At 45.3% G+C, this 15,545-nt stretch overlaps 1 protein-coding gene across 8 annotated transcripts in view; it reads left to right on the forward strand.

The window, feature by feature from the left end:
- The first annotated feature begins 360 nt into the window (after nucleotides 1–360).
- Nucleotides 361–15,545, forward strand: part of RIN2 (Ras and Rab interactor 2) — a 66,222-nt gene continuing 51,037 nt past the window's right edge. The window contains exons 1-2 of one of the 8 annotated variants that reach the window (XM_068186292.1): nucleotides 361–3,192; nucleotides 4,617–4,748. Coding sequence is in view for 1 of the 8 variants with exons in the window: in XM_068186291.1 (XP_068042392.1) it covers nucleotides 3,754–3,879 (126 nt within the window). In the remaining 7 variants the exon portion in view is untranslated. Of the gene's footprint in view, nucleotides 3,193–3,753; nucleotides 3,900–4,575; nucleotides 4,749–15,545 lie in introns of those variants that run through there. The other 7 variants (XM_068186295.1, XM_068186293.1, XM_068186296.1 and 4 more) reach the window with 7 other exon arrangements.

Genomic DNA, 15,545 nt, shown 5'->3' on the forward strand with positions numbered 1-15,545 from the left:
TGATGCTGAAGTGACAAATAATTGGTTCGTCACAGTTCTCCCTAATGATCTATTGTCCCATAACTTGGTATGGTGTATGTCACTCACTGTAACTGGAGATCTAGAGCACAGATGACTTTATTTAGAAAACAATTTTAAAGCCAGGCTACAACCACTGTCTTTTTCCCTCTTCAGTGTAAAGATAAAAGGATGAATCACAATCATTACTTTCCTGCAAGTTAAGACAGCTGTGAGAGAAAGACTGGAAATATCAGCCTGGTTTTTTTGAAGGTGATGAGAGCATGCTGGTTTTTGTCAGGACTCCATCCACCATAGTGAAGGCAGAGGCTGGTTTACTCAGTAGCTGGTACTTCCAAATTCAAACTTGGATCAACTCAAGTTGCTGTCCTTCAGTGGTGGGTCAGAGGCAGAATCAGGGATGCTGAACTAAGGTGCACTGAGGAAGTCCTTACTCAAGCACAGGTCCTACCACTGCTCCTGTCCTACCCACACTGTGCCACCTAAAAAAAAGATAGATGTTCAGCAGTGGGATGAGAATATGGCTCAGATCATTCCCAAGTTCCTGAGGATTATTCACAGCTAGTGTCCGGCAGTCATCATCTCCCTTGACAGAGGTTTCATCTACTACTAACTACTGTCACATTACTTTGGCTTGGACTATAGAGAAAGGAATAGCTTTTGGCAGATACACAACTAGAATGAGCTTTCATTGGCAGCTGGAGGCTCATTATTGCACCTCCCTTGTTCCCTGAGCTAGTGAGGTTGCTGGTGAGGAGATGGATCAGATGCCATGGCCCTCACATCTTCCTTACACAGTGCTCAGAGACATGTGTGGTGTTTCTGTGTTGCTCTGATACTGCACAGGCTTTCTGAGAAACTTGGGCTTCTGTTGCACACCTTCTTTGGGAACTGAGATGTCCAAGTGTTTGCACATCCCCGTATAAGTATACATTTTGTTTGAATAGTGTTGTCAAAAAAGCCTTGAAATTAAAAGAGAGGGAAGGTAAAAAGTAAGTGCTGCTGAGCTGGAAATACAGTTATGCAGCTTTTCCACTTTTTCATTTCCTGGCTGGTCAGGAAGTTTAGCTGTTGTCAGCTCTCTCATCAGAACCCCACCATGGAGATCTGTATTGATGTGAGGGAGTGTTGGAAAGCTGTTGGCCAGATCTACCTTCATGGGACAAGGCTGAGAGGACGGGAAGAGGTGGAACAAGGAGAGATTCTGCCTCACTGTATATTGCAGGGCAACAGAGCAGAGCACATAACAACTGAGGATCCCAATACTAGCCTAGCTACAAAAAACTAGGCTTGCAGAAAAACTAGTTGGCTCAGTTCTGTGGGCTTTTGTTCACTTGTTGGTTAGTGGGGTTTTTTAGTGGCTTATTTTCTTTGTATGTGTGTAATTATGTTCCCTTAGATATGTTCACAGTGTATGAAAAACTAATCAGGAAAACTAAACAAAACATCTCGGTCTGTTTTACTTTAAAGCAGTTTTTGCTGTGCCTCCTTCATGCAGTTTGGTTCCCATCTCCCTCCTCTCTCGCTATAAGCAACAGCTGAGTGCAAATCAGAACAAGAAATCCAGCTTGAAGCCGAAAGTATAATATGCATAATGCTGCCAAGGGCCAGATTTGTAATGCACCGAAGTAATAGCTATCACATGCTGTAAAACGAAACATACATCATGTTTTCAGGTGAGAAAAGGTCACTCTGAAGTCATTGGTGGACACGACCTGGTTGTGGGGGCTGGGGTGGCTGCACCTCCACAGCTGGGAGATGGCACAGTTGTTCCTGTGGTGCAGCAGCGATGAGTTCAGCTCGCAGGAGAGAGATCCAAGCGACTCCTCTGTCTTTTCCTGTGCTGCGGTTTCTCTTCTCACTCCTGCACAGCTCACAGCAGTGTGATAGGCATCTAGGGCAGGAGCCAGAGCAAGATGAAAGTGTCTTGATGCAGGAATCTTGGCTGCCATGAGGGAAGCTGGCCAAAGGAATTAACAGTTTCTGCTCCTTGTTGCAGCTGCCACCGAGTGACAGTAGATAAGCAAGTCTATGTTCTTTCCCTGTGGCATCTTCTCAGGACACTGGAGATCCATCCTGGTAACATGCTTTTCCTTTGAACTTGGGACATGATTTTTATAGCTGAAGTACATACTGCCCTGGCCCAGTCAACCCCAAATTCTATGGGAAAGCTTCCCTCACTTCTCCATGGTTTATAACACAGCAAAGCAGCAGCTTGGGGAACGCTGTATGCCGGTCTTGTCCAGACTAGTCAGGCGCTCAGGGGCATCCCACCTTAAATCCTTCTGCCTACAAACTGGTCTCTGACCCACTCTGGTATGATGGGAAATACAGCCCAGCTGTTCAGAGCTTGCAAAAAAAAAAAAAAAACCCAAAAAAACCCCTGCTGTTCTGCAGGCTTACTGTATGCATAGGAAACCATGCCAAGCCCATCTCACAGCTGGATTGAGGGGAGGGATCTCAGGGATAAATAAGAAACACAAGCCATGAAACTTCACACTATATCTCAAATTCTTCAAAGGCAGAGGCTTTTCCAGTGAATTTTTTCCAGGCCTTAGAGCTCAGTTCTGCTCCACTTTGGTGGGGCTGGCTATGTCCTAACCTGCCTCTTGTTTGTTGCCTTTTCTGGTCTTGTTTTCCTCTGTGGCTGGCAGTTCACCTCACTGCTGTCAAATGTTTGGCGGGGAGAGGGGAGCAGCAGTGTCTCCCCTTCTCTCTGTAAAAGGGTAGCCAAGGGCTCTGATGGCTCTACCAAACCAGGCACTGCAAAGCTGGACTGCATGTCAGTGTTCTAGGCTCCTGAATAAACACCAGCAGCTCCCATTGGACTGAAAAGTCAGTCACAATATAGATCGTAATAAATGCATTTTAATGTCCCAGTTCTGTGTGGTATTCATGCAGGTGGAGCCATTGCCAGTGGCCCTGGAGACACCTTGTAGAACTGAGCACTGCTGCCACAACTGTCAAGCAGGACTGCTCCAACTCATGCCAGAGTTCACGCCTCTCTCAAAAAGCAGCTACAAATTGCATGGCAGCAACAGGAGCTGCTCAGCGGCGCCAACCAGGGCTCTTGGGCCTGAAGATGAATGGGAGCTTTCATGGAAGCCATGGATTAATATAAAAATCCTCTTGGACATGAGACAGCATTCCTTTGTCCTGCCTCCTCAAAGCTAGGTAAGCATCCACCTTTCATTTTAACGTTCTCGATTTTGGAGTTGTTTACACCCCCTTTAAGCAGATTTTGCCACTGCGGTGTGTCTGTGAATGCGCATGAACGTGTTTGCAACTAGGCTTGACACGGCAGCTGCTCCTCACTGTGGTCATGGCATTCTGAATGGGCACTGCTGGCAGCTGCCAGAATGGAAGGGAAATGTTGCTCTCATTGTTTTGTTATTGAGATAACTTGCACTGAAACGCATCCTGGAATGAGCTGTGGAAAATACACAGCCTAATAGCATCGAGGCTGCGAATGATCTTCACCAGTTTCTTTGGCCCAAGTCGGAGAACTGCGCCCATCGCACGGGTCCTGGTGCCTTGGAGACATCTGCGAGGCCACCCCACCCCACACGCAGGTGCCGGTGTGTCCCCGGTGCCCTGAGGGGCTTGCCCTGCCCGGCCCGGTGCCCGGGCTGTCCCCAGTATCCTGAGGGGCTCTGCCCGTAGCCGGGGCGGCGCCGGTGCCCAGAGCGGCTCTGCCCGGCTCGGCGGGGGCGGAGCGCGGCGCGGGAGAGGCGCATGCGCAGGGGCCGGGCCCGGGGGCAGCTGAGCGGCGGCGCAGAGCCGGCCCGTCCCCGCTCCTCCGCCCGGCCCGGCCGGCTGGGGCGGCTCCGACTGCGCTGCCGCCGACGCGCGGGAGGCGAGGTGAGGCGAAGCGAGATGAGGTCAGGTGAGGGAAGGGCGATGGGCCGTGCGGGGGTCGCGGCCGTCCGTGCTGTTCGCGGGGCCCGATCGAAACCGCCCCCGCGAAAGCGCCGCGGGAACGGGAGGGTCGGGCCCAGCCGAGCCCCGGCAGCCACCGGTGCCGGGGGGCAGCGTTGTTCTCGCCTTGCTTTCACCGGACTCTGCCCTTTCCCAGCCAAGGGCGGCCGGGTCGGGCCGGTCCCCGCGGGCCCCGGGCTGGGGACTTTGCTGGTGTCCGTCCCGCCGGCTCCGTGTCCCCTCGGGTGTCCTGGACTCGCGTGAGGGGAGCGCAGCGCGGTGCGATCCCGTAGCGCGGCCCCGGCCCTGGCGCTGCCGCGGCAGTGCCCGCCGTGGGCAGGAGTCCAGCCCCTGCTCCACGAGGAGTCCTCAGTCCGGGCATCTGCTCCTTTTGCTGGCTGAAACGTGGGCTCCTGGGGCGTAAAACGCGGGGATGCGTGGTATGTCCGGCTGCGTCCTCTCCTGAAATGTTTCCTTGTAAATATTATATCAAAAGTTTATTTTAGATCACGCAGGTGTGATTTGGTAGATGTAGAAAAGCAGACGGTGTATTATCCTCTGTGAGCTCGTCTTCCCATCTTTTCAGGCTGCTCACCTCTCCTTTGTTTTATTTGCTGATTTCCCAAAGTGTAACTCTTAAGCCCTGTTAAATAAGGAACATCATTATGCACCTTTACCAGCCCAGCTGAGTTGATGAGGAGTGAGCAGAACAGAATTTCCACCAGGTATTTGCGTGACAGCAGAAGCCCCGGGGCTGAACAGGACAGTGCTGGCCGGAGCCCTTTCTCCCTCAGAGGATAGCTTGGGGTAACAGCTGAGGAACTGGTTGGGTGAGTGGAGTTGATGGTACCTGAGGAGGTGTGTGTTTGCTAGGCGGGGGCTGGAATGCTGATGGGGCAATGCTTGGAAAGGCAAGGGCTCAACAGCTGTGACTCTGCTGCTCCACAGCAACTCTGTGTTCAATTCAGCTGTGTCTGCACCGGTTCCATGAGTAATTCAGTGTTTTGTTGTGGTAAAAGTATGCCAGTATAGCCATTCAACCAAGCCCTTGACTTTCCTCAGTCCAGATCTATATTAAGGTTCATTAGTTTCAGATCCGTTTAGCTCCAAAAATACCAATTTATTCCTTAGGGCTTGATTATTTAATTGGATCAGCAAGAGGAAGTGGAATGAGGCCGTGCTGGCCAGGGGTCTGTTGGCAGCCCTTGCTGCTGGTGCAGCTGGATACAGTGTCTTGGGGAGCTCTTGTGAGTGAGCTGTGGTAGATCACTCTGTCACCCTGTTGCACTCCCAGCCAGCTCAGTTTCTCTCACTCCACCTCTAGGAAAGTAGTTCTGGTGTCTGTGTGAAACTCTGCTCCAGTGTCCCCTCCTCCCACCTTGCTGAGGCATTTGGTGAGTGGGCAGCTGGACAGGTGTTCTGGTGTGTGGCTGACAGGACCAGGAGGAGTGGCTCCTATTGCTCTTGGTATAGAAGAAGACTAGCGCTTAACTACTTAACTATTGGGACATTTTTGAGTTGTTTTTAAAGCTAGTTCAAGCAGTGGCTACTGAGAGACTGAATGATCAGTAGGGTGACTGAATTTTTTTCAGAAAGGACCTACTGCCTTGAAAAGAAAAGAGCAGCACTGTTACTATAGCAGTTCAAGAGCTGCTGTTATGTACGAGAACAATGTGGGTGTCACATCGTAGTCATAAGTGAGGTAATTCATCTCCCATCAGCAGCAGGGGATTGATGGAGTACTGTATCAAGTAGTTATGGACTCAGGTCTTTTCCTAACATCTCACTAAAACACAGCCACAGTTTATTGTTTCTGTAGGATAATGAAGAGACTCTGTGTCAGGAGGAGAAAGGAGATAAACAGCAAAATCATGCTCTTACCTTGCAGACATGGTGACTTCAAACATCGGTGGAGCAGCACACAGAAAACTGGTTCTGTGATCAAATGTATTGCAGGCTCTGTGGTTGTGTAGCTCTTGCCTGTGGCTGTAATAAATATTTGGCATACCCCACAGATCTCAAGAGTAAGAGGCTTTACGTACCTCTAATATGCAATTGGAGATTTTTCAAGATGTGTCTCAAAAAAACCCTCTAAAATTCCTCAGTGAAGAGTTGCTGTGGAGACAATGCTAGGCAGAGTCAAGCATGCCAGTTACTTTTTTGTTTTGTTTGAGTCACCATTCAATCGGTAATGGCTATCAGGAGAGGGGTTGGAAGTATAACTGAATATTTAGTACCCTGTGTTACATTGAATCACTGTGTAGCAAAACAGAGACGTTTTAGTATGAATTGGATGGATATGAGGCTCTAGTTATTTAATACATGTCTTACTTCAGAACACTGAAAAGAAATTTCTCCTGACACATTAAATGCTACATCAAGACACTTAATGCAATACAGTTATCCTATGTCTTCTCATGGAGCACATTACTGGCAGCTACAAAGGTGGTCATGGATGCTTCTTAGCATTTATGGTGCTTGTGATCCAGAGTAGGACTACTCTGGACATTACTGGTACCTGGTACTCTACCACCTACAGTTCACCAGTGCTGAGGTACTCTGGTTCACCTTACCATACATATTCAGGAGTCCTGAATGAGTATTTGCAGCTAGAACAGGACAAGTAGAAAGAGCTGTCAGGGACATGGCATTTTCTTTCTCAGCTGCTGTCTACCATGACATGGTTTGTTTGTGGAAGGGCAGCTGCTGCTGCTTCGCATTCTTGGCTGTAGAGTCTGAAGTGTGTACGTGGTCTGATCCTGCTTTTAGTCCTGGCCCTGTGTGATCCTTACCTGGCAGAGGAGACATGCTGTGCTTTAACCCAGCCTGTGTTAATTTGACTTCAAGGACCTTTTTGTAGGTATACTAAAGCAAACACATGCAGTCATTTCTCTGCCTCCTTGTTCTACAAGGCTGCTGCAGAAATGAAAGGCGGTGAAGGACCTGCTAGGCACACCAACAGCAGTCCATTACTGCCTCCATTCTGGGCATTCTGCCCCAAAAAGCATCTCCTGTCTCAGCTGATGATGTGACTTGCAAGACAGAGGCAGAGGTTTGTGCAGCGCAGAAGCACAGGTCCTTCTGTCATTTGGGCGTTGTGCTGTTGGGAAAAGTGTGGGTAAAGTGCATGCTGCTGCTCTCTGTCCAAGCAGGCAGGGCAAGAGTCTCTGCATGCAAGTGTTTGTAGCTGCCTGTTTCAGCTGCCTAAAGTTTTCAGACAAAAAAAAAAAAAAGCATAATAATGTAGCATAAGTTCCCAGGTTCTCTCATGCTTATGAAGTCCATTCTTGATGAGGATCATTCTTTCGTCAAAGGAGGGTGGGCCTAGTTCTCCTCTGTTGACAGTATGTTTTATCCTTTATTGACTTCAGGGGAGTTGCTTCTGAATTTATGCTGTTGTGAATGCTGAATCAGGCCCAAGAGCTTGGCTTTATCTATGTAACTTTTAGTTGCCTTATGTAGATTTTATGAGCCTGCATATATAGAACCCATTGTTTACTTTTTAAAGTAAAACTGAAAATTTTGCAGGATGGCTAAAGCCCATGTTTATACCTTGAGATGAGCAGAGCAAAACTACACATAATTAAAAAAAGAAATCGTTGAGCTGCAGTCATGTTCTGTCATTAGGTTCATTCTGGTTTTTTTGAAATTTTGATCTAAACAATTAGCTCAGTTGAAAATTGTAGTGCGTTAATGGTGTACTTTTTCCTTTGGAGCTGGTAAGGATTCTGTTATCAGCATAAATATGGGAGAGGAGTATGAAGATCTCACCATGATAGAGTGAAAATAGCAAAAGGAAGTTCCTGGAGTCCTACCAATCCTCTGGCAGGAATAACAGTATTTTGTAGTATGTAATAGTCATTATACTGTTTGGCATTGGTGCACCTGTTTGTGTTGGGTGTTGTGTGAGAAAATAAGTAATGATGCTGCACCAGGGAGGATTCTGGTCTGGAGAGGAACACTGTGTATAATGCAAGGGTAGGATGAGAAAATGACATTTTTCCTCCTGATCTTGGAACAGGGTTTTTGAGACAGCCTTATAAATGAATATTATTGGAAGATGTCTTATCTGTAACTTGTCTTTGAAGAGTAAAAGCCCTGCTTTGGGCATAAGCAGGTGTTGTCTTTGAGTCTTGAAAAGTCTGAAAGCACTGGATCGTTTAGTATGGTATTCAGAAACAAAAGGACAAATCTTTTGCTGCAAATTGCTGTTGCTCCTTTACAACTGGCAGAGCACTGCAGATTGACTCTGGTGAGAAATGTTAAGTCACCTCCCCAGTCTCACATATACATGCTTAGATGCAGACACAACTCTTTTCTGAGGGACTTCTCTCAAAAAAACCCCAAAACTATTCTTTTTCCTCACTCCGCCAGCTCTAGAATGTGAATGTCATCTGGCCAGATGCCCAGAACTAAATACAGTGCTCTAAACAAGGTCTCACAAGTGGCTTGTATAGGAAAAGAAAAAGACCACAATAGCCACATACTTTTTTGACTTTTAAATGGTTCTTTTGTGCTTTTTTTTGTATCAAAAATGATGGTTTTGGCTTCTACTTTGTATTTGCTAAGTAGAAATCTGTGCATTCCAGGAATTAACTCCAGAGCTCTTCAGCGCTGACTTTGTTGAAACATACATGTTTGACACGTGAAAATAACCCAGAACCTTACTGGTTTTGCTTTCATGGTTGATGTGTATTGTATATGCTGACATTCCGTTCTTAACTTGACTGTGGATCTGTAGCCTTGTCTTCCTCTAAATTCTTTGCTTAATATTTCCTCCTAATGGATGATGATTTTTGAGCACATGCCAAGACGTGTCTTTAAATGCGTTTGAGAGTGAATGTGTGGAAAGCGAGGGGAATGTTGACTTGGCTCCCTGGTTCAGGTGAGGTCTTGGAGCTGTGGAGCACATGGGGATGGATGAAAGCAGATCTGAGTGAGTGGCCAGAGCAGCACAGGGAGCCAGTGCCCAGAGAAATGCTGTTTACAAGTAACCTTTTATTATCTTGCTGCCCTGCAGGCACTCCGTGCAAAAACCAGATGCTGTGGCATGGGGCTGTGTGGAGCAGTGGGCACGGGGGTTTCTCTTGTTTGGAGCGGTGGACGGAATTCCGAGCTGTTGTGTTCCAGCCTAACCTGTGTGCCTGAGCCAGTGTGGCAAGGTGCTGCCCTGTACTCCAGTTTTGTGCTGGTTCTGTGAGTGAGCCTTGTGTTAATTTTAACTTGGGAATTAAAAAAGGCCTGTACTGAGGCCTGGGGATGTCTGCTGTCAGTTTTGGATCTGGCTTGTGTGGGAGACTGCTCACCATCTTTTGCAAAGAAGCTACCTTTTTTAACTGATTTTTTTTTTTTTTTAATGCAGCCACAAACCAAAACCATAACCTTCACAAAGATAAACATGCATCCTTGTGCCAGCTGGGGCCTTGGCATGCTTTATGCTGCATAACTTGCTGAGACTGTAATTTTTTTGAAAAGCAGCTAGATATTGGCAGCTATGAATTTCGGCCCCCAGTAAATGTTGTAATAAACTATTTTAGCTACAGCTGGGGATTTAAAAAAGAATAATGTACTTACAGCATTCTTGGTAGTTAATACAAGAATAAAAATCAGACTTTGGACACACTGAATAGCTTAAGAGAAGGAAGCAGGGTTCTTGTGGTGTGTTTGCTAAGGGCCACAACTGTCTGGATTCATGACTGGGAACCTTTAGGGTGCTCTAGGTTATTTAAGTTGCGTATGCACCTGTGCCACAGCATATCCCTAAATTTTTACATTGGTTTTACTAGATTTATCTAGATACAGCTGTTAAAATGATGGTTATTTTGGAAGTTTATGAGAATTCAGTTTTGGGAGGTGGAAGTAGAAAATGTGCTGGGGACTTGAACTTAATTGACTTAAATAGTAGGTGCAGTAAAACTCATCCTGAAGTGTTTCTCTGAATGTGTGTTAGAGCTGGGAATTGCTGGTGAAGTCTTTGTAAACTGCTTTTAAGTAACTGGAACTTTAGGAAATTATATTTGAGAAGTTAGGTAGAAAGGCTCACTTACACTTGTGTTGGTGCTCTTCATTTATGTAGTATATCTTCTGCAAACTGTAGTGCTTGGAATTTTTAGCAGAGGGAAAAATGAGTTCACCGTCAAGCGAGCAGCTGTCTTTCCTTTGGATAGTTCAAAGTTTCCATTTAGTGGTTCCATAAAAATTCTTGGTTCATGTTTGTTGCACTGATAGATGCATAGCTCCTCTACTTTGGCAGGAAGCCCTACAAAGATATTTTCAGCATCTGTTTTGCGGTATTTCTCTTTACATGTTTACCTTTATTGCAAAGTTTTTGCTAGAAGATGATGATCTGTCAAAGTAAGTATTTGGTTTGTTATAGTTCATTTTTTGATGTTTATATGGAAAATATATTTTCATCCCTTGGTATTTAATGAATGCCTGGGCATATGTTAGCTATCACTTATGGTGATACACCATGATAGCTACGGTGTATTTCCATGTGGTTTACAACAGCTCTGGGAGCCAGAGAAATGTTTTAGCTGGATCCCGTGTGATTTGATCCTCGCTGGAGTGGTGTACTCTCTTGGCAGACACACTGGGCGCCTTCCTGGGCTGCTGGTGGCTTTCTGTTTGCTGCGTCACAGAGAGCCATGGCTTTCACTACTCCACAGTGAGCTGGAGGAGGCAGCTGCTTTTTCCTCTCCTTTTTAGTATGAGAAGCTATACCCTGAGAGCTATGTCTAAATTCAACCTTTTAATTAAGGTTTATTCAAGGCAAGGAATACATAATAGTGTGGCAGTTCCACTGATGCTCAGTGTGTTGCTTTTCATTGTTTTCGGTGTTCTAAGAACATACGGTGGGAACATACAGAGTTGTTTTTCAGTAGTTACTATCAATATTCTAATCATGACTAGAAGAATGTTAGCTTATATAATCTTAATAATGTTCCTGGCAGGCTTTTGGCTGCATCACCAGAGTACAGAATGTAAAACTAAGAAAGTCTTGGGCCTTGGAGTTAGCTGGGAAGTATGTTTAGCTGAGGATTGCTGGATTGAGACTAACTTGGAAGCAGTGAATTGAAGAAAGTAGTCTCAATATCAAGACATTGTTTCATACCACCTTTTGCTTCACAAAGGCCTGTGTTCATCAGTTTAGTTAAAACTGTTGCTAGGAGGCAATGCAGCAGTCATGGTGAGAAGACTCTTGGGGTTTTTGTTCCTGGGCCTTCCGGTTCCCACATGAGGATGGGTGCTGTGTTCCCTGCACAGTTCTGTCCATGGAAATATTTCCTTTGCTGCATGGGATCAGACTGTAATGCTGGTTACAGGCATTTGCCCTGTGTAGAGGCAGGGCATGCCCTTGGGTCCAACAGAATGGCAAGACAGCCTTTATTTTGCAAATGGAAATCTTCCTTTGGAACATTTTGCTGAAATGTGGTGCATTAGAATGAAAAGAAATTTAAGAAAGGTAGATTGTAAGTTCAGCTCATTTGCCAGTAAGCTTTCCATCCAGCAAAGTGTTTACACACTATATATCTAATTTTAGCTATGAATGGTCCATTAGTTTTCCTCTGTTCATGCTTTTCCTGGTTGATGCATTTTCTTAAAGTAGCACTAATTCAGGCCAACAGACCATGTTTACCTCTGGAAACTGGGAGAGATCTAGACAAAGATAAAACATCTGGCCTTGTCACTCACAGGTTGTATACATGGTCTCTGACCTTTTTAGTCTGAATGTACAAACTGCAAAGAAGACTAGCTCGTGTAAAGTTTTGGCAAAGTTGATTGTGTATGACGCCCGCAGGGTGACTCTTTTCAGCATTTTATGGAATCCTTTCCTTCTGTTCATCCACTGTCTGGTGGCTAGCACAGACACCTGGTTGTCAGTTGAAAGGTTTTTGTCTCAAGCTGGCCAGCTTTTAACTGAAGGCAGCATGGTTATTTGCTTGGCTATTTACACCCCTTTCTAGGCTGTGGTCTTTTCCCTGCCTTTCAAATAGTCATTCACCACAGCAAGGCTTAGATGTTTCTCTAACAGATACATTTCATCAGAGCACCTGCACCATAGAGTCCTTGCCATTGAGTCCCTGAGCCTGTGGTGTGTAAGTGCAGGCTAACTCCAAACTGCACATAGGATGGTCATCACTTAAAGGTCAGATCTTCCAAGGCTGCCTGTAAATGTCTGGGGCAGTTGTAAAAATTACAGTTTCTTAGGGAGAGTTTCTTACATTACAGCCTTGGTCATCGTAGAATGGTAAATTGAGCTGTTACTTTTCCAGACTTGAGTATGATAGTGTAATTCGCGTTTAGGTGTGAAATGTGTTGTGCAGTGTTTCTGTGTGGATTTACTGTGTGTTTTAGGAGATTGGACAGAGATGCTTTTGTGTGGGAAGGTGCTAAGAGGCGTGACAGTTGTTTGAAGGTGCTGCTGGGCTTGGAATCTATTTCTGATCAAGAGATTAACAAGCAGAAACTGCCAGAAGTTCATTCAACATGCAGGTTTCAAACAAGTAACTCCTGCTGCAGAATTCTACAGTGCTAGTAGCACAAGGTAGCCAGTGTTTGCTGTACACAGAAGCAGTGGTAGGAAGCTTAGGTGGGGCAGCACATTTCTCTCTCTCTCAGGATTTTTCATAGAGATGCACAGAGAGATAGAAAGAGAAAACAATTTCTATTCCTGTTCCTTGTTTTTCCTATGTGGAATGTGTTTGGGGAATTGTTTACCTGGGGTGATTGCTTGAATGGATTCTGGTGAGGATTGTTTGGGCCCGATGGCCAGTCAGATCCACCTGTGTCTGGACTCTAGCAAACAGGGTCACAAGTTGTTAGTTAGATATGGTAGTTGGAAAAGTAGGTATGTAGTTTTAGTGTCTTCCTTTATATAGTATATTAATGTATTAGAGCATAGTTATCATTCAGCCTTCTGAACTGATGTTGGACATCATCATTTCTTCCCATTGGGTTCGCCTGCATTTTACAATAATTAGGCTAAGGCATCATTGGCAGGATGGACAAAGCAGAGGGGGAAGCTGATGCCAGTTCCTTGCTGGGCATTGTTCATGGTCACCTTCTCCAGTAGGCAGGAATAGAACTTTGCAAGTAGGAAGAGATGCAGGACAGCAGTCCTGGCCACTTGAGGTCATGGTCCACAAACTGCAGAAGATGTTTGTTTTCTCCTCGATTTGCCCTTTGGTGCTGTGGTTTTGGAACAAGACAGACTGACTGGGAACAAAAAGATTAATTTTAGGGCTGGATTGAATTCCCCTACCTCAGTCACAGCAGGTCAAGTTACTGGAGAGATTTGTGACTCCTCAGGGACATGGGTTCGTGTTTGTGCAGGGGATACCTCATAGCTGAGGTACAGAAGACAGAAATGGACTTGTTGGTGTTTATATTAAAAGTGGTTGATAGACCTGGAAGTTGTTGAATTTATACAAAGAAGCTGCATAAAAATAACTGGCACTAGATATAGAAGCAATAAACTGATTCCGTGTTAAGTCTTGAAACTGTACTGTGTAACCCAAGAAGTATTTTCACCTATTGGCAGCTTCCTCTTTATTATCTGCAGAACGAGAGTGGTGGAATTTAGTAGCTGTTAAACAATTCAATTTTTCATTTTTAAGAGGACTAAGTAAATGTGTATCTCACTACGCTTCGTCTGAGCGCCCCATACACAACGGTTGCCAATGTTTGTTGCTGGCAGTCACGGGAATCTTTTGGTACCAATGTGTCAGCAAGAATTAAACCCTAGGAAACAGCCTGTCACCTCACTGCTGCTTTACTTTCTGGGTTTGATTGCATTTGGTTCAGATCCAAAAGAAAAGAAGTGACACCAACAGACTGTCTGATCTATGTGCATAACGTACAGTACAGTAAATATGTGGAGTCACCAATGTGTTTGGAATGCTCTGCTTTTGGCAGTACTTGGACGCAGTTTCACCATTTCAACAAACGAGGTTTATTGCCTTCTAAAAAGCTTATTTCAAAACAGAGTGTCCCAGGAGAGAGAAAACAAATTGTTTACACAAGCAAGCTAACAGAGAAGAACTAGACACCCACGCTTCTTTCTTCAGGAGTTCCCCTGCTAAGAGCTTCTATGAACTCATTAATCCAGTTGAGTAAGGAGAAACTTTTAGTTCTAATCAAATGGGTTTTGATGTGACTGGTGATGCTGCTAAGGAAGGAAAGTTTGGTTTTGATGATATCCACCATTCAGCTGGGGGATCAAAAAGAAGTTAGAGGAGGGAAAAGTGCTCATCCCAAAACCTAGGGAGGGCCTTCATTCCTCCTAGTCTGGAAGGGACAGCCTGGGAGAGACTTTAAGCTGTTCTCCTTACTGGTAGAGCCAGCTGATGCTGTGGCATCAATTCCTCCCTCTTTGTCTGTAGGCTGTCCTTTATCTGTCGTGGCCTTTTGAGGAATTGGAGGAAAGAAGCAGATAGGGAATTACTAGGGTGTGATGATCTTGGTCCACCTTCTTAAAAACAAATGTGGTAGAAGAAGGGGAAGGAATGAGAAGGCTACTCAAACCTGCATAAAGTGAAGGTGTTGTGGAATGTGCATGGTGTCCACCTTATAGTGGAAGGTATCCCTGCCCGTGGCATGGGGGTTGGAACTAGATGACATTTAGGGCCCCTTCCAACCTAGACTGTTATATGATTCTATGAATATGAAATCCTGCCTGTCTGGGATCCTTATGCAGGTGACTTGGGAAAAAGGGGTAGAAAAGAGGAGCTTTAGTAGAAAGTACAAAACAGTGAAAACTGAAAAGCAGGAGGATTGGATTGGTGGATGGAAACCTTACACCGGTTCAGGGAAGGAAGCTGGCAAAGCCATGAGGCTTCATCCCCAGGGGTTCAGCTGCAAGAGTGAGCTGCAGACTGGGTGTAGGGCCTGTGGCCGGGGAGTCTGGAGCTGCTCAGGATCAGCAGAATAAGAGGATGGTGCTAGTGATGGGAAGAGGGTTGGGAAAGCAGCAGTAACCTTTGCACTGCTGATGAATTTACAAGTCAGCTGTTGACAGAAGGTGATGGGATTATCAGAGGGAAGAGTTGCAGGGAGAAGTCTGAGGGAACAATTATCCTTGGAAGGAAGATCAAGAAGAGCACCATGAGGACAGGAAGGGTGACCTATGCTTACGTGACTTTGAAGCTACACAGGTTGGGACTCAAGCCAGGAAGTTTGGTTGAGGCTGACATTGCCAGTCCCATGGTGCATGTATAGAAAACAGGAAGGGGAGTGGAATTAACTTGAGGCAGATATTTCAACAGCTGTCAGTTTTGAATTTCCTGGGTTTCATTGCTATGTGTCATAACCTTGTTTTCACTATTTAATTTTTTTTTTCCATAAAGAAATAGGATAGAATAAGAAACATTTAAGACTGTTTATCAGAGTCATGTATTATGGTTGACTTTTCTCTTTTGTTTGGTGAACATATATTTGGAAACAAAGTTGTAGATTCTAAATATTTGAATATTTGGAACTCCCTTGTCCCTCAAAAAGAAAACACCTCCAAGGCGAATCGCTCCACTTCTCCAGTCACACAGATAAGCAGTAGTTCAGTAGTTGTATGAAAAAAAAAAAAAAAAAAGAAAACAGAGTATTTCAGAGCG

This window comes from Anomalospiza imberbis, chromosome 3, assembly GCF_031753505.1.
Source record: "Anomalospiza imberbis isolate Cuckoo-Finch-1a 21T00152 chromosome 3, ASM3175350v1, whole genome shotgun sequence".
Lineage (NCBI taxonomy): Eukaryota > Metazoa > Chordata > Aves > Passeriformes > Viduidae > Anomalospiza > Anomalospiza imberbis.